General features: G+C 42.4%; 1 protein-coding gene across 1 annotated transcript in view; it reads left to right on the top strand.

Moving 5' to 3' along the window:
• Window positions 1–27,957, top strand: part of UROC1 (urocanate hydratase 1) — a 92,782-nt gene that overhangs the window by 52,173 nt on the left and 12,652 nt on the right. Inside the window, exons 15-18 of the mRNA XM_061618419.1 lie at window positions 2,827–2,897; window positions 5,550–5,648; window positions 11,233–11,332; window positions 13,767–13,848. Of these exons, the coding sequence (XP_061474403.1) occupies window positions 2,827–2,897; window positions 5,550–5,648; window positions 11,233–11,332; window positions 13,767–13,848 (352 nt within the window). The remainder of the gene's footprint in view (window positions 1–2,826; window positions 2,898–5,549; window positions 5,649–11,232; window positions 11,333–13,766; window positions 13,849–27,957) is intronic.

Below are 27,957 nucleotides of genomic sequence, written 5' to 3'. Positions count from 1 at the left end.
CTGAGGGAGGGAGTAAACAGTAATAGCAGCATCAGGCGTGCTATTGAAAGGACAAGAGGCTTTTCTGGTGCCTGTGGAAACCATTAGAATTATAGCTATTACAACCAAATAGGTTCTACAGCAGAATGCCCAGGATACACTGGTTGTTGTGCATAGCATATACAAAGTGCAAACTGAATCATGTTTTCATTCTAGTGCATTGCACCCCTCCCCGCCCGTGCATCCAAAGAGTGTGTTTATGGTCACTTCATGTAACATTCTTAAAGTCAAAATGAGCCAGTTGGAAAGTAGTCAGCTATATGTCTAACACTATCCTGTTGAAGTGACACTCAGTAGCTCTGAAAGAATGTGAATGTTTGCTAAGAAATGATGATTACTCTGCATCAAGGCTGCAGTGGGAGTGAAATTGTCTTTACCAATTTTAAGTGAAGAATGTGCTTTCCTGTGTGTATTTGGAGAGGCTTAGATGATGTAGAAATAAAATACGAAATAACTCTGAGGCTAGGGAGTCAGTTTCCTTGCTGACACAGATAATGTGGATGAGATCACAGAATACTTTTAGTATCTTCTAGAATCTAAATAAAGATCAGCAAGCAATAGGGCCAACAAAGTAAACTGATAAAGGATCGTTTTCATGGGTGAAGAGGCAACTTCTTTTTTAAAAAAAAGAAAATGTGGGTTTCAGCAATTCAGGAAGGATTTTCAAAGTCGAACTAATGAAAGGGCAGTGATTCTACGTAGGAAGAGTGAATGAATTGTAACACTTGAACAGACAAGAAGAGAGAAGATCATGCTAGAAGCGTTTTGAAATATTTCAGTTCCCTTTAGTGGTGCCATCATAACAATCCTTTAACAAGTCGTTTAATCATGAATATTATTTGGATGTTCTGTAGGTATGCAAGTGTTCCCTTACTATGTGCTGAATATGTACTATTCAGCATTTGCATTTGACATCTAAAGTTTTTGCAACGGCAGTCATTTTACAGAGTAAAATACATTTTATACCAGCCTTTCCCAATCAGTGTGCCTCCAGATGTTGTTGGACCACAACTCCCATCAGCCTCAGCCAGTATTGCCAATGGCTGAGGCTGATGGGAGTTGTGGTCCAATAACATCTGGAGGCACACCGGTTGGGAAAGGCTGTTTTATACAGTATCTGACAGCTGGCCAGGAGTACCAGTACAACAGTGTCAGTATTTGACAGCATCAGACATGTAGCCATCATCATTTGATAGTACTTCACAGCTGATATATGCAGTACTCAGACACATTTGGGACCAGATTATCTGAACAACTGCCTGCAGTCATATGAGCCACCCTGAACTTCAAGATTAGCATCTGATATCCTGCTCTCAAGTCACCAGTAAGAGCCATTTGATTGCTGAGTACCAGGAGCAGAGCCTTTTCAGTGGTGGCTCCATGTCTTTGGAATTCCATCCTCTGGGATGTACATATGGCCCCATCATTGCTGGTTTTAAAGAGAACTTTGAACATGTTTTATTCCAATCTGTGTTTGATTAATGTCTTGTGCTTGGAGATTTTTAACTGCTGCTGGCTTTAGTTTACAGGTTATATTTATTGTGATGTTGAACTACAATTCCCACCATTCCTGACCATTGGCCATGTTGTCTGGGTTGGAGTCTAACAACATCTGGAGGGCTACAAATTCCCCACCCCTGCAATAAGCAAATATTTAATTATTTGATATACAGTAATGCATTATAATAATGGCATTTTACTAGTCTTTTTTTAAAAAAGGAAGGAGAAAAAAACGATGAAAATGGGAAAGTGGATCTGATTCCTTAACATGTTTTGCCTACCAGATTTATAGCTTGAACCATTTATGAGATATTGATATTCCCTATTACATTTGTTATGGCATATTTTACATAACCGTATTAAATGTCTTATTGATTCAAGTCTGTTAACGTCCTTGTATAGGATATTTCCCTATGAAACTTAAAGCACAGTATAATTCTCCTAAGGAAGCAGATGTCTCTTTCACTGTTACTAAAAAGACTGACATACTAATCCTCAATGCATAATTAAAGGACCTTGCAGTTGAATGTAAGCATCATAAAATCATGCTGGGGGAAGCTTTAAATAATGTCTCTTTCCTGTGTATTGCTACAAATATTTGACATTTCTCTCTAGTAGTAGGTTATATTTGGTTGTGAGCATGCTATCTAGTTTTTGTTAGTTTACTGGAAACTGCTCTGGAATTACAGTGTGATGAAGGGTTTATAAATTTGGGAAGTTAATAAAACAAATCCTTCCCTTTGCCTGTAGGCCTTGCAGGTTTATTTATAAGCCTAGTGAACAAATCAACTGATCACTTCCCCCCCCATCATGTTAGAGATGTGCATAGGGTTGCCAGGTTCTTGGCCTGAGACTGATCCTGTATCTTTAGGAGAAGAGAAAGTCAGCCAAGTGCAGGTGTTCTTGCAACTTTGTAATGGGAAAAACCACAAGGTGAACTTCTCCCTTCCCCTGCACAACTTTGAAAGATACAGAAGACCTCTTGGTTGCCAGGCCCGACCTCCAAGAGGTCTTTTGTATCTTTCAAAGTTGTGCAGGGGGAAGGGAGAATTCCACCTTGTGGTTTTTCTCATTACAGAGTTGCAAGAACACCTGCACGTGGCTGACTTTCTCTTCTCCTAAAGATACAGGATCATTCTCAGGCCATGGACCTGGCAAACCTAGATGTGCATGCACCTTTCATTCTCTGTATCTCTGTCTTTATCTCTAAGGTATGACCTCTCGAGTAACTTTGCCTGCAATATACTCATTTTTAAGTCATTTTGTTGCTTTCCCCTTCTTGTCTAGTGAGTGCATCTGTGAAGCAGCAATACTATGATAACATCCGCTGGATTCAGGAAGCCAGAAGGCACAACTTGGTATGTGGGTTTCTAGCAAACTGAAAGAATGACTGTGTGCATTGCTCCAATTCATTTGCATCATTTTAAAGGCATAGGCTCCAAATGGAAGCAAAAACTTGTATTTTCCTTTGTTTTCTTTACCCTCTATAAACAGTTATCTCTCTGGAGTCAGTGCCAAGTTCTCAACTGCTCCTTCCTGAAGAAATTTTTGTAAAGACAAAAACAGGATTGGGGCCATAGTGCACAGGTTACAGTGTGTTACTTGGCCTCCAAGTCTCCGGAAAAAAAATATCACCTGGTCTAGGGTTGCCAGGTCCATGGCCTCAGACTGATCTTGTATCTTTAGGAGAAGAGAAAGTCAGCCAAGCACAGGTGTTCTTGCAACCCTGGAATGGGAAAAACCACAAGGTGAAATTCTCCCTTCCCCCTGCACAACTTTTAAAGATACAGAAGACCTCTTGGTTGCCAGGTCTGGCCTCCAAGAGGTCTTCTGTATCTTTAAAAGTTGTGGAGGGGGAAGGGAGAATTCCACCTTGTGGTTTTTCTCATTACACTGTTGCAAGAACACCTGTACTTGGCTGACTTTTTCTTCTCCTAAAGATACAGGATCAGTCTCAGGCCCTGAACCTGGCAACCCTACTCCGGAACAATAAGAGATTCTAAATTTTGAGTTTTGCTCCAGTAAACATACCTAGTTTCGTGGAACTTCAAAATCTGGGTTAGAATCATGCAGAGGTGGATTCTCCAAATATCCCTAGTTGTGTATTTGGTTATATGCTGAAGCAATCACCACATGCTGAATCCAGCCTAGTTCTATTCAAGTCACTAGTTCTCACTGAGATAGTAAACCAGAGTCTGATCAGTGCACTTCAGACTGCAGGTGGGACCTATCATGATGGATTGCTTCTTCATACAAAAATTCCCTGCAGTTAGAAAAGGCTAAGAACCCTTGCCCCTAACATCTACTTTTCTTTTTATGGAAAAGCATTAAAACATCTGAGTACCCATTCTGAATCTGAAGCAGCACAGCTCAGATATAGATTTATTACTTCAGCAAAAACTAGGCCATAGTCACTGCACTAACTGGGTCATGTAAACTGGCATATGTCCTTTTGTTACCACAGACACTGGGGCTTTGGAAAATCTCCAAGCTAACAGGACTTTCAGGAAATACTACCATTTCTGGCAGACAAACATTACCAAAAAAAGTGCTTTCAGGCAAGCTGAACCAGCTGAAGTGTGATATCACACAGGGGATGTGTAATGTATTCTTATGATAAGCATCAGCCCTTCTGGCTCCAGAAGCCAAGCATGAATCCCAAAGCGTGGGTAAACTGCCCACTGCTATTTTCATCCAACATTAGGAATATTTCAAATGGCTCCATATCAGTATAAAGTCTCAAGTGCTAAGAGATTAGAATCATTGTAAAAAAAACCCTCTAGGGTGTGAAGTGAAACCAAGGGTGGGCAACCTTTTTGGGCCTGGGGGTACATTTGCAAACCAGAGAAACTATTGTGGGCACCACACATGCATCACAGCTGTGCAGAGCTTGGAAAAGTTACTTTTTTAAACTACAGCTCCCATCAGCCCCAGCAAGCATGGCCACTGGATTGGGCTGATGGGAGTTGTAGTTCAAAAAAGTAACTTTTCCAAGCTCTGCAGCTGTGCACAAACTGCAGCCATGCATACATGCACATACAGCCACAATCAAAGGCTTCTTTGGAGTCTAATGTCACTGGGAGAGAGGGGCTGAAGGGACAAGATCTTACAAGCATCAGGGAAGGCTTCTGTGGGCACATGTGCACCCACAATGCCACATTGGCAACCCCTGCCTCATGGCCTAAGACTGGGGGTATAGCCTAGCACCACCTGAGACTATGCAGGCTGCAGCCTCAGAGCCCTCTTTAGACACAGAAGAGGGGTGAGCAGCCTTAGCCGCTACAAGTGGCAGGCAGGATGAGGCTTTTGGACTTGCCAGGGCTGTGATAACTACTAGCAATACTTTCTATCTCTCATGTTTCTGCTTAGCTTCAGCAACTGGCCCCAGAGATCCTGGGCCTGGAAAACATATCCTCCAGGTCTAAATTTAGTCTGTCCCCAACAATCATAATATCTGATTCTAAATGTGTGCATCTCTGTTTTTCAGTGACAGTTTGGCTACCAGGTTTTTATTAGTTCTCTACAGGCCACCTAAATGCTTGATTTGAAGGAGTTATTACAATAACCGTTGGTTATTAGCCTTCTTTAGGTGTCACACACCCATGGAATGGAGGACAGGGACTGTGCTGCATGGCCACATGTTTGCCCCTGTCTCCAAAGTCACATGGTTGGCTCCTCTCACCAATGCCATATTGGGGAATAGGTTCTGAAGCAGGGAGTGCAATTTAGAGACCTGATCACCCAGGGTTCTCAATTGTCTGGGGAAGCTGCGTAGATAAAGGAATAATCAGATGGAATCTTAATACCTTAGCCGTGGATGATAGGCACTGTGAGGAACAGATATCTATGGCTCACATCTGGAGCCTTGGAGATATACTTATTAAGGTTCATAGAATCATAGAACAGTAGAGTTGGGAGGGGCATATAAAAGTCCAACTTCCTGCTCAGTGCAGGAATGCAAATTAAAGCATACCCGACAGGTGGCTTAGATTATTATTTCTATTTTCTAGGTTGTAGGTTCCCAAGCCAGAATTTTGTATTCTGATCAGAAGGGTCGTGTAGCTATTGCACTGGCTATTAACCGAGGCATTGCTGAAGGAAGAATTAAGGTACAGTCTCTTTGTGTATTTCACTTCAATGTAACCTGCTAATTTTTCTCTAGCATATGAGATTGGTCTGGAAGTGAAGAAGCCATACGATCCATTTTAGGTATCCATGGGCAGGGCAACTTCAAAAGGTCCAGGATCAATGGCTCAAGTCTCCCACTTGCAGTAGATGGGGGGGGGGATCACAAGCCCAGGACAGTTTGACTTCTTACAATTTATTGGAGACATACAGTTGCATCACTTCACACTTCCCCAATGAGGGCCCCTTCCAGTCCCCGGGGGGGGGGGGCAGTAGGCTTATGCCTCACTCCCCCTCCTGTAGCCTTCCAGCCCTTCAAGGTCTCCAGCAGCCCATTCTCCCTCTCAGGCTAAAGACCCTCCTCAGCTTTACTCAGGCCTTCCCTTATACCTTCTGAAGGCTCCCTACCAACAGCTGGGTCTCTCCCCAGCTGTTCCTTGTTTGGCTTCTCTCCCAGCCCTTCTTCCTCAGCCAGTTCGGTTGACTGGGGACCTAATCCTGCATCCACACAGGACTGAAGCCTAGGGGGCAGTGGGGCAGTCCCTGGTGGTCCTTCACATTCCACCCATCTAGTAAAAATATATTGAACACCATCCACACTGGAAAGATCAGAGATGATAATGGGGCATCTGAAGCAAATGAATTTGCAGTATAATTACAAAGATTAATGATATGAAATTAGTTTGGCTCTAACACCAAGGACATGTTGTGATCAGGTTTTGTAACTATGAAAGTTTGTAAGATTTCTGAACCCAACCCCTTTTTCTAATCTCATCAGGAATTATCCACTGTATGGTTTCCATAGTTTTTCATTCATGGATATGCTTCCTACTTGTTTCAATACAAATATTAATCACAGATACACTGGGAAACCACCATGAGTATCAGCTGGGTCCTGACATCCTGAAATACCCATAATTCAGGGGGAAAATAACAGTTGTGCTTTCCTCCATATACATGTCAGTACAGAATAAGTTACCAGCACAAGATGTTAGCAAAAGTAACATGTGAATTAGCCCTAAGAGGGCACCTATGTCTGTAAAGTTGTAGCAGTGGCTGTGAGGAACAGACCTAAACATATTTGAGCATGAGACAGAATAATATGAAGTACACAGTACCTTATTCCTATGAGCATAAGAAGAGCCTGATGGGTCAGGTCAATGGTATTAGTCCTTCTTCCTTTCAATACCCTAGTTCCCCCAGCCTGGTGTTTTGGACTACAGCTTCTATTATCCTTGATTACTGATCATGCTAACTGGTGATGATCAGAGTCATAGTCCAAAACATCTGGAGGGTGCTAAATCAGGGAAGGCTGCCCTTTATTCTGACACTGTAGCACTCAATCTGATGAGTCTTGACTGAATAGTGTTTGGTTTATGTTACTCTGAAAATGTTTATTAACTTATTTTAAGATCCATCAATTTTTGGGAACTGCAAACACACACATTAATATAAGTTACTTTTATAAATGAAGATGGATCATAAGCGGAAAATGCAGGGCAAGGTCAAACTCCCATGCCCTTTAGTATGTTTTTTTAAAAAAAGATCAACATCCCTTTAATGGTTGCCATCTTTATGAGTGCAATACAAACAGACCACATCATTTGTTTGCAGCACAAAGCAGGGTCATACTCTATCTCTGTCCACTTCAGTAAGTTTAGGCTTTTTATCAAAAACAAGCACTCAGTTTAAGTCTTGCACTGAGAGGATGTCAGTTGGTACCTAGTAGTGTAGTGGCAAATTCAGAAGTGCAGAGTCCCTTCATAATAGTCAGAGCCATGCCCCCTTCTAAGATCATACAACCGTCTAAGATGATAGAATAAGCTGGCCAGGCTTGAATACTGCTTCTCTATCATTGTCATCATTTCTCCTTTCTCACTGTTAGAGATATTGCTTGAATTTAGGGTTGCCAGGTTCTTGGCCTGAGTCTGATCCTGTATCTTTAGGAGAAGAGAAAGTCAGCCAAGTGCAGGTGTTCTTGCAACGCTGTAATGGGAAAAACCACAAGGTGGAATTCTCCCTTCCCCCTGCACAACTTTGAAAGATACAGAAGACCTCTTGGAGGCCGGGCCTGGCAATCAAGAGGTCTTCTGTATCTTTCAAAGTTGTGCAGGGGAAGAAAGAATACCACCTTGTGGTTTTTCTCATTACAGCATTGCAAGAACACCTGCATTTGGCTGACTTTCTCTTCTCCTAAAGATACAGGATCAGTCTCAGGCCAAGAACCTGGCAACCCTACTTGAATTACTGGATTCAGTGTCTACATGTTTTATCGCCTGCTGCTACCAAACTGTTTGATGATGTACTGTAGATGGGATGATGAGAGGGATACTCACTCCCAACAACATGGCTTTTTGAAGTAGGAACTAATAAGAACTCCTTTCACTCTGATTAGCTCCAATCAGCAGGAAAGGACAAGGAAGCATGTTAGAAGACTCTTCTCAGTGGCTAACACAATCTCCTTTCATGCTGATTGGCTCATAGGATGCTGGAGACATAGGGACCCTACTGGGACCCTGCTCCCTAAAAGGTAAAGGGTCTAAGACCCCCTGAGACCCTGGATGACTATGCCCCTGCTGATACCTCCATCTGGACTGTTCTCTATGCAAAAATAACTTACAGCAGACGTTGAGGATGAAAATAATCCTTTAATCTTGCCAGAAGGTCAGAAACGAAATTTGTTGTCTTCTCCAGGTCTGTCATTTCTGCCCCATCCCATTAGAGACCTGTGCCAGCTGGCATAGGACATTATGGGGGGGTAATTTAGGGCACAATCCCCCTTACTCTTCCCCCAGGCTGGGGGGAGTTGGATGCCGAGAACCCCCGCCTGCTCTGGCAGGTTCCTGGCACTGCTAGCAGTAGCCCTCCACCGCAGTTCAGCCGTGACACTGCCAGGAACCTGCTGGCGCTGCGTGAAGTCCACTGGGGATAGCCAGCCTGGTGAATGGAGGGCTAATGGAAGCCCCCCAAAAGGGGCATTCTGGGGGCATGGCAGGAGCAGAGCTTCGGGGGGGACTTCCACGAGATCCTCTTTGCATTTGAAGCCCTCCCTTGAGTCCTGATCCACCTGGGAACTCTGCTGGCCAAAAGGCCAGTGCAGTAATAACATTACCATGGAGGCCTACCAAGAGTGCTTACTTCCCGGGAGGCCTGTTTGTGGGACCTGGCACTTCCCAGTCGGCTTGTGTGTGCGGCTCCTAATGGAGGTGATGTTCAGCCGACGGGGAGGCTCCCATGGTTTGTCTTTTCGATTGCTTTGTTAGTTTTGAAATCCTATATCCACTGACCTCGCAGTAAGCCCCATTGAAATCAGTGGGAGGGTACTTGTTTTGAGTAGTCATTTTTGTAGAAGGGTGAATATTATGGTAACTTTCCACTGTCTCCCTTCCATGGTGATGCTTTCCTGTATATATCCTCCATGTAGTCAGATATGTTTTTAACTGGGGTCTGACAGAGTTGGATTTATAAAATATGGTTAGGGGAAACATCATGTGAAAACATTCAGGGAAAAGCCACCACATGGTGATTTCAGCAAGTTGTCACAAATAAATGTAAAAACCAGGGGTTGTCGCCATAGTGCCCACCAGATGTTGGACTACACCTGCTGTCATCTCTGAACATTGGCCATGCTGGCTGGGGCTGATGGGTGTTCTGGCACCATATTATGTATCCGTCCTATCAACTCATCCTAAATCCTGCACTAAGTGTGGCTCAGTTCATGCCTAACTCTATAGGCACACACAGCAAAAATTGCAATTGCTCCACTTCTCCCCCAACTTTGTGCTGCATGTTACCTTGAGCTATGCCATAGTTTGCCTTAGTGTTGTGTGTGAACCCAGGCTTGTGTCTTGTCTCCTCCAAATGAATCACAAGCAGTTAGCTGATAACAAATCTTGTCTACAGTTCATGGTTTGTCAGGAGCAAGACAACCATGCCTGGGTTTGGATATAATGCCAAGTCAAACCATGGATTAGCTTTGGATACGACAGTGGTAGCAGGACCAGGAGAGGAGCAAAGCGGCGAGAGATTTTCACTCTGTGTACCCACATGCTTGCTCTTCTAAACTAAGCCATAGTTTGGCTTAGTATTATATGCAAACATCAGCCCAGGAAATCAACTGGCATCAATACTGGCTCTGAGTTCTTCTGCGTCAGTGTCACAAGATGTTGAAGACTAATGGTGTTAGAGCAACAGACAAAAGATTGTGAAACCATTACACACATTAAGTTTGTGACCAAATATTTTAAGAAAATCCCAGGGAATAAAGACTACAAGTGTAATGTGTTTAATTTTTCCAGAGAAATCAAACTAGCTTAACTGTGGCTTGATTGCAGCTTGGCTTAGCAACATGTAACTGGCCTGTGATGACCTCCTTAAACTTGGATGGCTCAAGATGAACATTAATCTCCATTAAATATTCCCATTAAGTCATCTTTATTCAGAGGGGACTGAAGGCATTTTGGGTGTCAGGCTGAAAATAAAGGTGCTCCCCTTGTTAATCAAAATACAATAATGTTCTAAAAATCATAATGAACTTTGGCCTTGACTAATTTATGGCATTTATGGGATTTTTCATGCATGACAGAGGGGTTTTGCTTGTCCCATTCCATTTTATTGTTTTATAACAGCATTTATTTTACCTGTTCTTAACTTTGTAGGATGTTTTGAAGGCTATGGATGGACAATCAGCCCATTAATATTAACATAACCTTATTATTTGACAGTTTGCCGCCCTTTAATGGTACTTTAGTATTTAGTACCAGATATGGTTCATCACAGCCTGCTTAATGGTAGTGCTGTCTCTGCCTTTGAGAGGTTACAATGTTACTGTCATTGTTTAATTAGTTGATTGATTTAAATTGGGCAAACTTTTAGGCCCATCTAGTCCAGCAACCTGTTCTCACAGGGGCTAATAAGATGCCTATGGGCTGCTGACAAGCAGGACCAGAACACAATAGCTGTCTCCCTATTTATGCTCCTTATCAACTGATACTACCAATTGCAATACTGAGGGAAGTACACAGCCATTATGGCTACCAGCCATTGACAGCCTTATCCTCCATGAATTAGTCTAAACCCTTTTCAAAGCCATCCAAGTTGGTGTTCATTGCTATATAATGTGGAAGCAAATTCATTATCGTCATCGTCATCATCATCAACAACATCAAGATTTACTGTATATGCCAGTGATGTGCTGTGTGAAGAATTGCTTCCTTTTGTCTGCCCTGAATCTTTCAACGTTCTCAGCTTCATTGGATGACTCCTGAGTTCTAGTATTATGAGACAGGAGGAAAACCATCTCTCTGTCTGTTTTTTCCACACCATGCATAACTTTATTAGCTTCTATCATGTCCTTTCTGCCTCTCCCCCTGCCCCCCTGCATTACTTTGCTTTTTTCTAAACTAAAAAGCCCCAAATGTCATAATTGGGTGGTTAATCTAAACCTTAAATCGGCTCATCCATATTTAAAGGAGACATTTTAAACAAGAGGAATGATCCTTGTTTAACTGGTAAAGATTATGCCAAAGATCCTGACTGCCTACTCCTTGGCTTTTGTTTTGTTTACAGGCACCAGTTGTCCTTAGTCGAGACCACCATGATGTTAGTGGCACAGACAGTCCTTACAGGGAGACGTCAAACATCTATGATGGATCAGCATTTTGTGCAGGTCAGCTGAATACCTGCATGGTCTCTTTTTAGTGAACAGTGTCCTTCAGCCATCAAGTGCCTGGGTAAACAGGAAAGTTTTCAAATTCCTCCTGAAAGGCAATAATGACAGAGACAAACACACCTGACAAGGAAGGGCATTCCATAAATGGGGAAGCACCAGTGAAAAGGCCCTGTCACAGGACAATGTCATCCAGGCAGCTCCCAGTGGCAGCATCACCCCTGTGCTTTTTAGAAACAGGAACAACAAGGTGGGCAAGTGTTGATTTAATGATTTTTTTGTAGCTGTTTAAAACATAAAAATGCAGATATCCTGCCTAGTGGAGTGAAGGGCAAGAAAGACTGATGACTAAATCAGTGTTGGAAATGCTGGTATTATACATGTCTGTCATTTGCAAAGCAAAGTCAGGAGGAAGTCAGGCTCACCAGCTAACCCTGCAGAGGAACACCCCCTCTCCCCTCTGAGAAGACTCTACTCTTTTAATGGTACATTTGAATACAGCCTTAGGCTGTTTATTGAGCATTCATCCAGATTTGTTTGCACGTTTGTGGGGAAGTCAGACAACATCAGCTGTTTATTGAGCATCCAGTCTGATTTGTTTATATAGATATTGTTTCAAGCAATTGTTATCTCACACTTTCCAATGCATTTCCCCATCACTTTGCTTATCACAAAGAGTCCAGTTGGGATGGGGGACAGATTTTTTTGCCACATCAGCTTTAATTGTGCAGCCTGTATTTGCCAGTATATGATTGAATCTCATCCCCAAAAAGCAACACTGGAAACACCCTTAGATATTTTCCAGGACAAGGAATTTGATTGTGAATCATAACATTCCATTTTTATATGGTTGAGTCTTAGATAAGCGGGGGTTACCGAACCAGTATTTATCAACTGTATATACACACAATATGAAAAAAGTTAGTTGTTTACATTTTTACTTAAAATATTTTTAGGCTGCCTTTAAGAGCAAAATCCCTCCCAAGCCATTTACAAGATTAAAAATATAATACAGTCACAATAAGCATACTTATTAAAAACCATTTGATAACCATTAAAAGAGAAACATCCTGCCAGCCAAAAACTAAACAGATACATACTAAAATTCATCAGCGAGGGTGATGACAAGATCTAGGGCCTTCTCAGTGGTGGCCCCCAAACTATGGAACAGTCTCCCCGAGGAAGTACGCCTGGCGCCGACTCTGCTCTCCTTCCGGCGCCAGGTCAAAACCTTCCTATTCTCTGAAGCATTTTAAGTTACACCGATTTACTTTTAAAAATGTTTATTGTATTGGATTGTTGATTGTATTTTAGTATTATTTTGTTATTCATTGTATTTTTATGCTATTTTATGTTCACCGCCCAGAGAGCTATTGCTAGTCGGGCGGTATATAAATTTAATAAATAAATAAAAATAAAATAAATAAAAAGCGACACCCACAAACTGACACAAAGAAAAGCCCAATCACACACAAAGGGCTTCAGAGACTATCCTGTGATTTCAACAAGCTTTGAAGAAGACTGTGTTCCTTTACTCCAGGACAGATGAAGCTGTGGCCCTCCAGATATTGCTGGACTTCAGCTCCCATCATCATCATTGGTTATGCTCACTGGGGCTGATGGGATGTGGAATCCAGCAACAATTGGCACTGGCTGCACTTTACATGGCTTCCTCAGTGGCTTTATAGGGATCTAGCACCAATCTCAAATTTGACACATGGATCTGCTACCATCACACTGACTTTGGTCGTTTGGCAATAATGTAGTGTGTGTGTGTACTGCCTTCAAGTCGATTCCGACTTATGGCGACCCTATGAATAGGGTTTTCATGAGGCTGAGAGGCAGTGACTGGCTCAAGGTCACCCAGTGAGCTTCATGGTTATGTGGGGATTCGAACCCTTGTCTCCCAGGTTGTAGTCCAACACCTTAACCACTACACCACACAATGTGATATCTGAAAACATCAAATGAAATGAAAATAATAAGAAAAGAAAAGCTTTCTTATACAGCTTAGGTTTGCCAGGTTCATGGCCTGAGTCTGATCCTGTATCTTCAAGAGAAGAGAAAGTCAGCCAAGTGCAGGTGTTCTTGCAACTCTGTAGTGGGAAAAACCACAAGGTAGAATTCTCCCTTCCCCCTGCAGAACTTTGAAAGATACAGAAGACCTCTTGGTTGCAGGCCTGGCCTCCAAGAGGTCTTCTGTATCTTTCAAAGTAGTGCAGGGGGAAGGGAGAATTCCACCTTGTGGTTTTTCCCATTACTGAGTTGCAAGAACATCTGCACTTGGCTGACTTTCTCTTCTCCTAAAGATACAGGATCAGTCTCAGGCCAAGGACCTGGCAACCCTAACACAGCTGCAAGCATGTTATGTGTCTTTTCTCTTAACCTAAGAATTCATATACTTCAGTAATTTGTTTTTTTTCTTATCCCACAGATATGGCAGTTCAGAATGTCATAGGAGACTCATTCAGAGGAGCTACCTGGGTTGCCTTACACAATGGTGGTGGTGTTGGCTGGTAAGGAGAATTGGCCTTTGAAAGGAAAGGAGACATTATCTTCTGAGTAAAGGAAATGCAGTGCTGCTGCAATAAACACAGCAATGACTGAGGGTAGGGATGGGATCTGTTGGCTGGTGCTGGTTCAAGAGCATTCCATCGACCTAACAAGCTGGTATCAATTCGTGTTCATTCTTTGTCCACAAGCTGCAGCTTTTACTGATTTGTAACCAGAGCTTGGAAAAGTTACTTTTTTGAACTACAACTCCCACCAGCCCAATTCAGTGGCCATGCTGGCTGGGGCAGATGGGAGTTGTAGTTCAAAAAAGTAACTTTTCCAAGCTCTGTTTGTAACCCTCCCCCGGAAGAAATATTGCTATTAATATCAATATTTTAAAAGGAAATATTGATATTTTCAAAGAAAAATAACTTTTATTTATTTATTATGTTATTTATTTTTATTTATTTATTAGATTTATATCCCACCCTTCCTCCCAGCAGGAGCCCATTTTTTTAAAAAATCCATTTCCAAAAATTCTTGTTGTTATGTGCCTTCAAGTCGATTACGACTTATGGTGACCCTATGAATCAGCAACCTCCAATAGCGTCTGTCATGAACCACCCTGTTCAGCTCTTGTAAGATCAGGTCTGTGGTCTGATGCCAAAAAAGAATTTGAGGAGCACATTGCTAAGAACATAAAAACCAACAACAAAAAATTCTATAAATACATTCAAAGCAGGAGACCATCTAGGGAGGCGATTGGACCCTTGGATGATAAGGAAGTCAAAGGTGTACTAAAGAATGATAAGGAGAGTGCAGAGAAGCTAGATGAATTTTTTGCATCTGTCTTCACAGTGGAAGATATAGGGCAGATCCCTGAACCTGAACTAACATTTGCAGGAAGGGATTCTGAGGAACTGAGACAAATAGTGGTAACGAGAGAGGAAGTTCTAAGCTTAATGGACAATATAAAAACTGACAAATCACCGGGCCCGGATGGCATCCACCCGAGAGTTCTCAAAGAACTCAAAGGTGAAATTGCTGAACTGCTAACTAAGGTATGTAACTTGTCCCTCAGGTCCTCCTCCGTGCCTGAGGATTGGAAAATGGCAAATGTAACACCAATCTTCAAAAAGGGATCCAGGGGGGATCCCGGAAATTACAGGCCAGTTAGCTTAACTTCTGTCCCTGGAAAACTGGTAGAAAGTATTATGAAAGCTAGATTAACTAAACACATAGAAGAACAAGCCTTGCTGTTGAGCCTCAGCTAAACCAGAATGGACAGGAAAGGGGGAGGCATGAGTTTCAGGCGCCTCCGCCGCCAGAGGAAGCAGAGTTGGGAATTGTTGAGTCTGAATAGGACCTTGCAGGTGGGGGTCAGCATGCACACCAGCCAATTCCCACGGTTACCGCACTCTCCGAGGAACAGGGAGCGCTGATGCAGAAGATGTGTTGGGGGAAGCTCCAGAGACAGTGCCAGCTCCTCCCTTGCCAAGCAGTTCCCAGGAGGATTCCAGTGTGGCACAGCCCCCTGATCTTGAGCCTGTTGTTCAGGAGCAGGTGTCTTCTGATGAGCCGTTGGAAGCACACCCTCTGTCCCCATGCGCCCGCCGCCACGAGAAACGGACAGGGCAAAGACAGGAATTACGCAGGAGTCAGAGATTACATGCGAAAACATTCCCTTTATAAGCTTGCCACTTACAGTGTGAAGTCGTTGAGTCAACTTCCTTCACACATTGCAGAGCATGTCTAGAGTGTAGGAATTCTAGTGAGCTAGCGCAGGGTTTTCTATGAAGCGCACTGCCTTTGATGTATCCATTACTCTAATAAAATGAGATTTGCTCGCACCTACGCTCCCGCCTCGTCCTTCCGGCTCTGAACCAGACACTTGCTGAAGCAGAGCCAGCATGGCTTCTGCAAGGGAAAGTCCTGTCTCAGTAACCTATTAGAATTCTTTGAGAGTGTCAACAAGCGTATAGATAGAGGTGATCCAGTGGACATAGTGTACTTAGACTTTCAAAAAGCTTTTGACCAGGTACCTCACCAAAGACTTCTGAGGAAGCTTAGCAGTCATGGAATAAGAGGAGAGGTCCTCTTGTGGATAAGGAATTGGTTAAGAAGCAGAAAGCAGAGAGTAGGAATAAATGGACAGTTCTCCCAATGGAGGGCTGTAGAAAGTGGAGTCCCTCAAGGATCAGTATTGGGACCTGTACTTTTCAACTTGTTCATTAATGACCTAGAATTAGGAGTGAGCAGTAAAGTGGCCAAGTTTGCTGACGATACTAAATTGTTCAGGGTTGTTAAAACAAAAAGGGATTGCAAAGAGCTCCAAAAAGACCTCTTCAAACTGAGTGAATGGGCGGAAAAATGGCAAATGCAATTCAATATAAACAAGTGTAAAATTATGCATATTGGATCAAAAAATCTGAATTTCACATATACGCTCATGGGGTCTGAACTTGCAGTGACCGACCAGGAGAGAGACCTCGGAGTTGTAGTAGACAGCACGATGATAATGTCGACCCAGTGTGTGGCAGCTGTGAAAAATGCAAATTCCATGCTAGGGATAATTAGGAAAGGTATTGAAAATAAAACAGCCGATATCATAATGCCGTTGTATAAATCTATGGTGCGGCCGCATTTGGAATACTGTGTACAGTTCAGGTCGCCTCATCTCAAAAAGGATATTATAGAGTTGGAAAAGGTTCAGAAGAGGGCAACCAGAATGATCAAGGGGATGAAGCGACTCCCTTACGAGGAAAGGTTACAGCATTTGGGGCTTTTTAGTTTAGAGAAAAGGCGGGTCAGAGGAGACATAATAGAAGTGTATAAAATTATGCATGGCATTGAGAAAGTGGATAGAGAAAAGTTCTTCTCCCTCTCTCATAATACTAGAACTCGTGGACATTCAAAGAAGCTGAATGTTGGAAGATTCAGGACAGACAAAAGGAAGTACTTCTTTACTCAGCGCATAGTTAAAATATGAAATTTGCTCCCACAAGATGCAGTAATGGCCGCCAGCTTGGATGGCTTTAAAAGAAGATTAGACAAATTCATGGAGGACAGGGCTATCAATGGCTACCAGCCATGATGGCTGTGCTGTGCCACCCTAGTCAGAGGCAGCATGCTTCTGAAAACCAGTTGCCGGAAGCCTCAGGAGGGGAGAGTGTTCTTGCACTTGGGTCCTGCTTGCAGGCTTCCCCCAGGCATCTGGTTGGCCACTGTGAGAACAGGATGCTGGACTAGATGGGCCACTGGCCTGATCCAGCAGGCTCTTCTTATGTTCTTATGTTCCTTTATGGAATCAATCCATCTCTTGTATGGCCCTCCTCTTTTTCTATTCCCTTCTGTTTTCCCCAGCATTATTGTCTTTTCAAGTGAATCATGTCTTCTCATTATGTGTCCAAAGTATGGTAACCTCAGTTTCATCATTTTAGCTTCTAGTGATAGTTCTGGTTTAATTTGTTCTAACACCCAATTACTTGTCTTTTTCACAGTCCATGGTATGTGCTCCATTTCTTGCTTGACAATTTCTAACTTTCCCTGATTCATGCTTCTCACATTCCATGTTCCTATTGTGTGGTTGTACAACTCCAGACTCTCCTTTCGCATCTGTGCGCATGAGCCTCTGGGCTTCCTTTCGGCTTTGACTCAGCTGGTTCATTAGTCACAGCGCTACTCATACTTGTCCTTTGTTCTTCCCCAGTAGCTAGTTGAGTGCCTTCTGACCTGGGGGTCTCATCTTCCAGCACTATCTTGTGTTGTATTTTGGATACTCTGTTCATAGGGTTTTCGTGGTAAGAGGTATTCAGAGGTGGTTTACCATTGCCTTCCTCTGAGTTTGGATGCATCTTAGTCTGGTGTCTCAGTCTTGACCATTCCACCTTGGGTGCCCCTGCTAGGAGTCTAGCCTCTTGGTCTGGACACCTGACAGCATTGCTCTCAGCTTCTTCAACACTCTCAAACCCCCTCACCACGTTAAGGTGTGCATCCTAGAGGGGGATTTCCAAAAATAGTCATGGAAAATCACTACAAAAAAATCTGGATCCACAATGATAGTGAATAAGGGAATTAATGGGAAATTCGGTACCAAATCCAAATTGGGTTGAATTCTAGCACATCCCTATTGTAGGATAATGGGATTTAGTTGATGAAATCCTGTAGGGCATGTCTTCATGGGAGTAGCCTGTGCTTCTGTTTCATACTTTAAGAACAACAAAGAATCTTGGGCAGAGCTTGGAAAAGTGACTTTTTTGTACTACAACTCCCATCAGCCCCAGCCAGTAGTTCAAAAAAGTAACTTTTCCAAGCTCTGATCTTGGGGCATGTTAAAAGGTAACAAATTTACTGTGGCATAAGCTTTTATGGACTACGGTCCAAAGTTGACTGTATCCATGAAAGCGTACTCCATAATAAATTAAGGTGCCACAAGACTCTTTGTTGTTTTTGTTGCAACAGACTAATGTGGCTATTCCTCTGGAAATATTTTAAAGCTGGGATGGGGAACCCATGACTGTCCAGACGCTGTTGGACTCCAAGTCTCATCAGCCTCAACCAGCATGGCCAATAGTCAGGGGTGACGGGAGATGGAGTCCATCAGTATCCAGAGGGCCACAGGTTTCCCATCTATGCTTTAAAAATACATCATTGAGGAAGTTGTCAAGTTAATGAAAACTGATCAACAGTAGCGCTTGTATACAGTTCCATAAGAACTTGCTGGATCAGCCCAGTGGCTCATCTGGTCCAGCATCCTGTTCTCACAGTAGCCAACCAGATGCCCATGGGAAGCCCGCAAACAGGACCTGAGTACAACAACACTCTTCCCTCCTGTGGTTTTCTGTACCTGGTATTCAAAAATATGCTGCCTCCCAGGGGGTTCATGCAGCACGGCTTATTATTATGGAATTTTTAAAACAATGTTATGATGTTAGCCGCCTTCAAGGTAGAAAGGCGGGATAAAAATGTTGTCATAAAATTCTTCCCAATAAACTGTTTTGCCTTATTGTACAAGTGGCAACTTGAGAAAGCAGACCTATATGCAGATGAATGTTGCTAATGGGATGGCTGTTCCTATGTTCCTATGGGTGTGTCCCGTTTTATCCTCACAACAATATTTGTTGGATACAACCCATTCAAAGCTGCCTGATGCTGAATCACCCCATTGGTCCATCTAGCTCAGTACAGCCTACATGAGGGATGGGGAACCTGTGGCCCTCCAGATGTTGTTGTACTACAATTCCCATCATTCCTGATCCTGGAGCCCAGAGTTTGCTAGAGTTGGAGCCCTGTAACATTTGGAGGGCTATAGGTTTCCCATTCCTGGTCTACAGTCATTAGTCATGGATCTCCAGGGTTTCAGACAGAAATCTTTCTCAGCTCTACCTGAAAATGTCAGGGATTGCACACACAACACATCATCAGTAGGGTAAAATTAACCTGTCTCACGACGGTCAAATTGAACCCTCCCCAACTCAACTTTTTGAAGCCTCTGAATGCAAAGATAGTAAAAAGAATGTCACCTCAAACCATTTTAAACAGACCGAACTGGCCAAGGAACCAAAAGATTCAAGCAAAGAAAATGCCTTGATAGGTGAGATCTGGCTCCACTGGATAGCAATGGTCTTAGACCGAATTTCAGTGTTTTTAGTGGAATCCAACCAACTTTTAACTACCCTAACCGAAGCCTTTATAAAATCTGACCTAAACCGTGTGGAGAAGGTTATAAGTTCGCCTTTAACTTCGGTTGCTAGTCAAACTGTACAACCAAAGTGTCCTCCCATAAGAGATAACAAGAAATCTAAAATTAAGACACGGAAGCGCAGAAATAATACTGCTAGGTCGATTAAGAAGAGCAAGAACATTAAATCTTTAAAGAGCCATCATAGCTGTAAAATGAAATTTGAAAATCTTTTCAAATTACTCGATGTATCACCGACACGGGGCAAGAAGATGGCGCAAAAAATAATTTCTCAACCGGAATAAATACAAAATGTTAATAACAAAGTTGCACAAGAACCTTTGGAGGCTTGCCCCCGTCTGTTACGGCCTAAGATCATACTACAGAACCAGATCCTTGATCAACAAGACCCCTGGTCAATTGTATCTAAAAAACCCAATCCATCTCCGAGACGGAGGAGAAATATGGAGTGGACCTTAGTCCTAAACCGCTCTAAGTTGGCCGTGTCTAACTATCCTAAACCAAAAGGTTCCTTAGCTCAAGAAGAGCGCAAAACCCATCTGCAAAAGACTCTAGAACGCATTATTCCCGGGTCTTTAAACACTGATGATATAACTCATATAGAATATCTATTTTATAACTATGTCAATGCCTGTATCATAGTGTCTTTCACTGGCATAGGGACCTATTTATCGGGCCAGGGAGCATCGACTAATGACTTTTTCATTGTCTCCCAGGAGTTGTTTCAGGCGGTGTCTTCGTGCTCGGTTGATGACTGCCTGGAAAGTGACCATCTCCCTCTAGCTCTCTCTCTGGACTGTGGCAACCAACTTATTTACGCAGATCAAGAACCAATTATAGACGCAGAATTTGAAATACACCCATCTCGTATCAAGTGGTTGCCCAGTGTAGAAAATGATTTAAAAGATACATTAAATTCCTGTGGGTGCCTTTCTCTCCGAAAACATATACTTACAGTGCCCTCAGCAACAATGGCTCTTCGGTCCTTTCAACAACTGATTATAGTTTTACAAAATGTCCTGCTTCCTAAACCCAAGAATAAATTGCTGAATATTGTATTTAAATCTAAATCTTGGTTTGACTACGAATGCGTTGAGGAAAAAAAACAACTAACAGCATCATACGATGCTTATAAAACCAACAACTCACAAGCCCTACTTTCAGAATACCTTGAGTCGAGGAAACAATATAAACACCTAATCGCCCGGAAAAAATAGCTAGCGTTAAAAGAAACTTGGCAATGCCTGTTAAAAGCCTCCAGATTAAAGAATTCCACCTTATTCTGGAGGATGGTTGCACAGGGATGGCCAAAAGTCCCTTCTAACCTGGACTGTTATATCACACCCAATACCTGGGAGAACTATTTCACTAAAATTTATGCAAGAGACCAGCGACATCAATTTCCGCCTAAATCTGATATGAACGACCTGCCGGATTGGCCACCAGTATCTGCTAAGGAAATTTCTAATCTTTTAGCCAAAATGAAATTGAATAAAGCCCCTGGAGCGGATAATATCCCAGCTGAGACTTTTAAATCAAATGTAGACTGGTGGGCCCTGGTATTAGTGGCTCTATTTATGTATATAGACCATTCTATTCAGATTCCAAAAGATTGGGGCCTTGCGATAATTATTCCCATCTACAAAAAAGGTTCTAGATATGATCCCTCTAATTATAGGCCTATCAGCCTCTTAAACACTGTTAGTAAATTATACGCTAGCCACCTGTATGAGAAGCTGAAAGACTGGACTGAACATGAAAATATCTTAGCAGATGAACAGGCCGATTTTAGAGCTGAACGCTCCACAATAGACCATGCTTTTGTCCTACAACATTTGGTGAATAAATATACAGCCAATCCTGGTGGAGCCCTCTACGCGGCTTTTATTGATTTTAAGACAGCTTTTGATTCGATCTCTAGAGAAAGGCTATGGGAAAAATTAGAGGCCACCAATATTGATAAGCGCCTCCTATCTCTAATATGTGGCCTATATGTGAACACCTTTTTACATATTAGATGTAACAACGTAGGGCATCTAACTAGGCCTATCCCCACTTTCAATGGGGTTAAGCAGGGATGTATTCTAGCTCCTCTCCTGTTTAACCTTTATATTAATTCGCTAGTTGATAGTTTGCTGCTGATATGTTCGCATCCACCTAGACTATCTGAGAGGCCCCTGTCTATTCTTATGTATGCAGATGACATAGCCCTTTTATTGCAGTCGTGTATTGGCTTAAGGCACTTAATGACCGCACTTCCAAAATATTATAGAACTGAATCTCTGTCAATCAATTATGATAAGACGAAAGTTTTGGTCTTTACTAATAAAAGACCAAAACATCGCTGGCAGGTAAACGAGTATCCAATTGACCAAGTAGGCTCCTTTAGATATTTGGGACTGACCTTTCATTCAACGGGAGCCTGGCAGCCCCAAGTAAAAGCTGCTATTGCCAATGCACAAAGAACTACGAAGGCGCTTCTTTCCTTCTATTTTAATAGAGGAGATCAATATCTTCCAGCAATCATACAAGTTTTTGTGACAAAAGTCATTCCACAGCTGCTGTATGGTGCACAAGTTAGTACCTATGAGAAGTATTCCTCCTTTGAAACAGTCCAAAATAGTTTCCTTCGATCCATATTGGCTGTTCCTTGCTGTGTCCCCAGCTATATTCTCCGACTAGAGGTTGGGCTCCCTACCATAGAATCTCGTATTTGGATTTGTAGAATTAAATCATGGCTAAAAATGATCTTTGCCCCAGTGGGCCTGGCCCCATGTATTTTATCGGATGCTTTCCAGTCCAAATGGAAAGAGATGATAAATGCCAAATTACTAAGGCTAGGGTTCTCCATGCCCATGATTCTTAATCTGGGACATGCAAAAGCCAAAGAGAACATTCTCCAACGGATCCGGGATGTGGATTTTCAAGGCCATCTGATTTTAGTCACCAAATTTAGATACAATGAAAGACCATTCTTACCTGCCCCTTACTTAAACACTCTGACTATACCTACATTCCGAAGAGCCTTTACATTGGCCAGGTTTAACATCTTGCCCTCGGCACTTCTGGAGGGCAGATATAAAAAAAACAACCCTATAATTAGAGACTATGCCCTTGTGGTGGTGGGGTGGTAGAAACGGTGGAACATGTGCTACTACATTGTCTATACTATTGAGATCTTAGACTCCAGTTAATCATTCCAATCTTACAAAACATCCCCAGGAGAAACGAGGCTTGTTATGCAAACTATCTTCTATCCAACCAGTCTCCACAGATAACAGCTAAGGTTGCTAGTTTCTGTTCTGCTGCTATCCATTGCAGAAGATCCATGCTAAGTTGAGGGTTATGTACAGATGTAGTTCTGGTTATAATGAAATTTTAATTGTTTAATTGTTCTGTGTGTTTTTTATCGTAAATTGTCACTTTTTACTGATGTATACATTTATGTTGGTCTATGACCGCAATAAATTATTCAACTCAACTCAATGTCAGGGACTGAATCTGGTAACTTTTGCATGTGCTGTGCTCTAATATTACCCTGAGCCCCTAAAGGAAGATAAAATTGTAATAAATAATTTGAAAACTCATTTGAGTTTATGTCTTGCTCCTGCTCCAACAAACCATGGAGCGTTGTGTCTGAGCCACACCACGGTGTGAGGTGTCATCCTTGTACTGTGCATTTCCTCAGCCCTCATCACCATCAGTCAATGAGGTGTGTGTTTGTGGGTGGGAAGGACATCTGATGGCATCACCTCTTGTGTTGTGTTTATGCAACACTTTACCAGGGAGAATGACTGAAAGGTACTGACTCTGGTTTTTTTTATAACGTAGTTCTGCCCCCAGTCAAAAGATAATGAGAGTGTTTTTAATGTGGTGAATGTGTAATTTCAGGCATGTCAATTTGGGAGCTTCTCATACTTTCCATTGTCTACTTTACACTCAATAGGAAGTGGAGAAAGTACTAATAATATTGCTTCCTTCCCTATGGGGACTGCCTGCAATGCACAGAAGAAGGGATCAGGGTGGTCTGAAGCTTGAGGTTTGTTGAGGATTGGACAGTGCTTGGGAAGTTCACATTAAAGAGGAACAATTCACATTTCAGTCATGTGGCCCTCAGCATTCTTTTCACCCTTTAGAATTTAAAAGCTGTTCTGCTAAAGTGTTAAAATGTACTTAAAAAGTAAGAAAGCATCAAAGCACTCAAAGCATCAAAGCCAGAAGCCTCAGGAGGGAAGAGTGTTCTTGCACTCGGGTCCTGCTTGCGGGCTTCCCCCGGGCACCTGGTTGGCCACTGTGAGAACAGGATGCTGGACTAGATAGGCCACTGGCCTGATCCAGCAGGCTCTTCTTATGCACTACATATAGTGTAATGTGAACAATTGTTTTATTTATTTTTCCCAGAAATTATGATTTTAAACTTAAACAGCAGCATCACTTTTCAGATAGGTAAAAATGGTGAATACAATGGCCTCAATCAAAAACAGAATTGTTTGATGAGACATAGAAATATATATTTTTATGAATTTAAATTGAATTGAATTGAATTAAAAATTATCTAAAATACCACTGTAAAAGGAACTGTTCATGTTCAGTTCACCTGGAAATTATACTTCCAGGTGTATTTCAGATATTTTTAATTAATTAAATGAATTAGTTAATCTGAATTAGTTCATTTCAGGCACTTGGACTGGATGCACTGAATCCATGCATCTGGTCTTTGAAAACTCCCCCATACAGACATACATTTTCCCCCAATCGTTCAGTTTCCTAAACATCGGTCCATGATACATTGTGTGCATTGTATTATGTATGTGAGCTTGATCATTCCATTGTCAATACTGCTGGCCAGAGAACCGACAGATATGAGCTATAGTGTGTTATCATTGAATAAATACATGGATTTATCAGCCAGTTTTTTCTATGCTTGAACATAAGAACATAAGAAGAGCCTGCTGGATCAGGCCAGTGGCCCATCTAGTCCAGCATCCTGTTCTCACAGTGGCCAACCAGGTGCCTGGGGGAAGCCCCCAAGCAGGACCCGAGTGCAAGAACACTCTCCCCTCCTGAGGTTTCTGGCAACTGGTTTTCAGAAGCATGCTGCCTCTGACTAGGGTGGCAGCAGAGCTTGGAAAAGTTACTTTTTTGAACTAAAACTCCCATCAGCCCCAGCCAGCATGTGCTAGTAGCATGTGCCACCGTGGCAGAGCACAGCCATCATGGCTAGTAGCCATTGATAGCCCTGTCCTCCATGAATTTGTCTAATCTTCTTTTAAAGCCATCCAAGCTGGTGGCCATTACTGCATCTTGTGGGAGCAAAATCCATAGTTAGTTTGACTATGCGCTGAGTAAAGAAGTACTTCCTTTTGTCTGTCCTGAATCTTCCAACATTCAGCTTCTTTGAATGTCCACGAGTTCTAGTATTATGAGAGAGGGAGAAGAACTTTTCTCTATCCACTTTCTCAATGCCATGCATAATTTTATACACTTTTGTCATGTCTCCTCTGACACACCTTTTCTCTAAACTAAAAAGCCCCAAATGCTGCAACCTTTCCTCGTAAGGGAGTTGCTCCATCCCCTTGATCATTCTGGTTGCCCTCTTCTGAACCTTTTCCAACTCTATAATATCCTTTTTGAGATGAGGCGACCTGAACTGTACACAGTATTCCAAATGTGGCCGCACCATAGATTTATACAACGGCATTATGATATCGGCTGTTTTATTTTCAATAACTTTCCTAATTATCCCTAGCATAGAATTTGCCTTTTTCACAGCTGCCGCACACTGGGTTGACATTTTCATCGTGCTGTCCACTACAACCCCGAGGTCTCTCTCCTGATCAGTCACCGCCAGTTCAGACCCCATGAGCGTATACGTGAAATTAAGATTTTTTGCTCCAATATGCATAATTTTACACTTGTTTATACTGAATTGCATTTGCCATTTTTCCGCCCATTCACTCAGTTTGGAGAGGTCTTTTTGGAGCTCTTCGCAATCTCTTTTTGTTTTAACAACCCTGAACAATTTAGTATTGTCAGCAAACTTGGCCACTTCACTGCTCACTCCTAATTCTAGGTCATTAATGAACAAGTTGAAAAGTACAGGTCCCAATACTGATCCTTGAGGGACTCCACTTTCTACAGCCCTCCATTGGGAGGGCTTGTTTTATTTTGTTTCCCTCAGATTTTTATTGTTCTTCAGATGGTAAAAATTATCTTTCCTATGTATTTGTTTATAGGGCTCATAATAATGCAGCCTAAACATAGGTAGATATTATTGACTCACATGAATTGGTATCATTTTACTGTTAGTTGGACGATATATATAGTTATGGTAGGGTTGGCCATTGTTACAGCAGCTAACTTCTGAAAACCTGTTTATTAGCAGGAGGCCAAAGTGACTTGTAGCAACAAAGAGACAGAGGCAATTTACCGATTGAAGTATATACTCAATAGTGTGATGTCTTGATTGCAAGAGGGGCGTGTAGTTCTTTGATCACCTTGGATGGAGACATCTAGAAATTATAGGAGGTAGATTAGGTCAAAATGCCACATCTTTCTTTAATTATTTGAATATATGACCAAGTGCTAATGAAGGCGAAGTGCTCTCCAATAAAAGTGAGACTTGTTGGAAAACTCAACAAACATAACTTGTTGTAGGTTTAATTTATGAGTATTTTTAGGCATGTGGAGTGGGGCAACTCTGGAACCCACTGACTTTGTATTTATGTTGGCTTAGCTATTGAAGAACATGGCATAACTCTAGATCTGATTCCAATGAGAAACCTAAACATTGATTCTGTCCAGGCATCATACACAGATCTGTGGAGGAATTTTAGCATGAAAGAACATCTTACATTGATGCCCAAAGTCTTGTTTGATCACAACATTGTCTTAAGAGCTAGCTATTTTTTCACTGTCCTGCTGGCCTGATTGGCAATATTGATTTGGTTCCTAAAGATATTTCCCCAGGAACAGTAGTTACATCTTAGTCCACTATACAGTTACTTTAATCCATCTGAATATTTTCCAGAGATGTAGTCATGTTGTTCTGTAGCAGCAAAAAACAATGAAGAGTCTTGTAGCAACTTAAAGACTAACAAAAAGCAAGCATATATTTTCATGAATTCCATCTAATGATAGACTTTAGTCCAAGAAAGCATGTGCCATAATAAATGTGCTACAAGATTCTTTGTTGTGTTTGCCATTTTAAAATGTAACCCTTTACGCTTAACCATGTCTTTCATCCTATTGATTTCAATGGGATTTAGATAGGTCAAATTTTCCTCCAGTTTGTACTCTCTGGATAATACAGGGTTGTATGTGTTGACCATTGAACTGCACTGTCACTGAGTCTGTTTTCCATCAAGTCTGAAAAACTGTAACTAGGGGGAGTTATGTCTTTGCCCAGTCTGGGAACGGACTGCCAAGGCCGTTGCTATGGTAGCCATCGCGATAAACTGGGAAAAGTTCTAGCAGCTATCTGTGTTAAGCTGAGTCTTCTGTGTGTTGCCTCTGAACTGAGAGGTTGTCTTCTGTGTTTACCTTTGGAGAGAGAGGTACCAGAAGGGGGGTGACTGAAGAAACTCTACATGTATTTACTCTTAAGCCTTTGGCCATAATGTCTTAATAAAGACTCTTAACATGCTTTAATGCTCTGAAGAAGTTTCTTGCTCAACTTAACTCCAACGTAATGTATGCTGTTTCACGCCCAGATCCACAGCGCATTACACGGGAGTAAGTTGCTGGTCTGAACGGCAGACAGAGTTCCAGAGGGCAGCTTGATTGATTGTACCAGACAGAGGTGAGCAACATGGCTGTAAACCTGTCTGGGGGAGGCTTGCCAATGGAAAGATTGACGGAAAAGAATTATGGCAGCTGGAAGCCGAGGATGCGGGCTTTGCTGATAAAAGAGGATTTATGGGACATTATAGATGGACCACCCCCGGCGGTATTGACCGCGGCCTGGAAGCGTCGAGACCAGAGGGCGCAGGCATTTATAATCTTGGCTCTATCGGATTCTCAACTGATGTGTGTGAGAGATGAGCCGTCGGCTAAACAGATGTGGGACGCGTTGCAGGATTTGTCCCAGAAATGGCAGCGGAGGCAGAAGGTGCAGAGAGCCGAGCTGATGGAAGCTGTCGGAAGCAAGGAGGAGAAAAGTGCCGAACCGGAGGAGGCAGCCGAAAGCAAACAGGATTACAAGCAGCAGCTGTTAAAGGCTTGTTATGCCTGTGGGGCTCGTGGGCATCTCCGAAAAGACTGTGCAGTCAAGCGAAACTCCAGGGACGGAGGCTTGAAGCAGGGAAGTGTGAACTTTGTTTGTAAACAGAAGCCACAAACTTTAGCACCTGTTAACTGGCTTGTTGACAGCGGGGCAAGCCATATATTAATAAAAGACAGAAGTTTGTTTTATGCTTCAGAAGAAGTGCAG

The sequence above is a fragment of the Rhineura floridana genome, chromosome 3 (genome assembly GCF_030035675.1).
Source record: "Rhineura floridana isolate rRhiFlo1 chromosome 3, rRhiFlo1.hap2, whole genome shotgun sequence".
Taxonomy (NCBI): Eukaryota; Metazoa; Chordata; class Lepidosauria; order Squamata; family Rhineuridae; genus Rhineura; species Rhineura floridana.
This window is presented reverse-complemented; position numbering and strand designations above follow the sequence as displayed.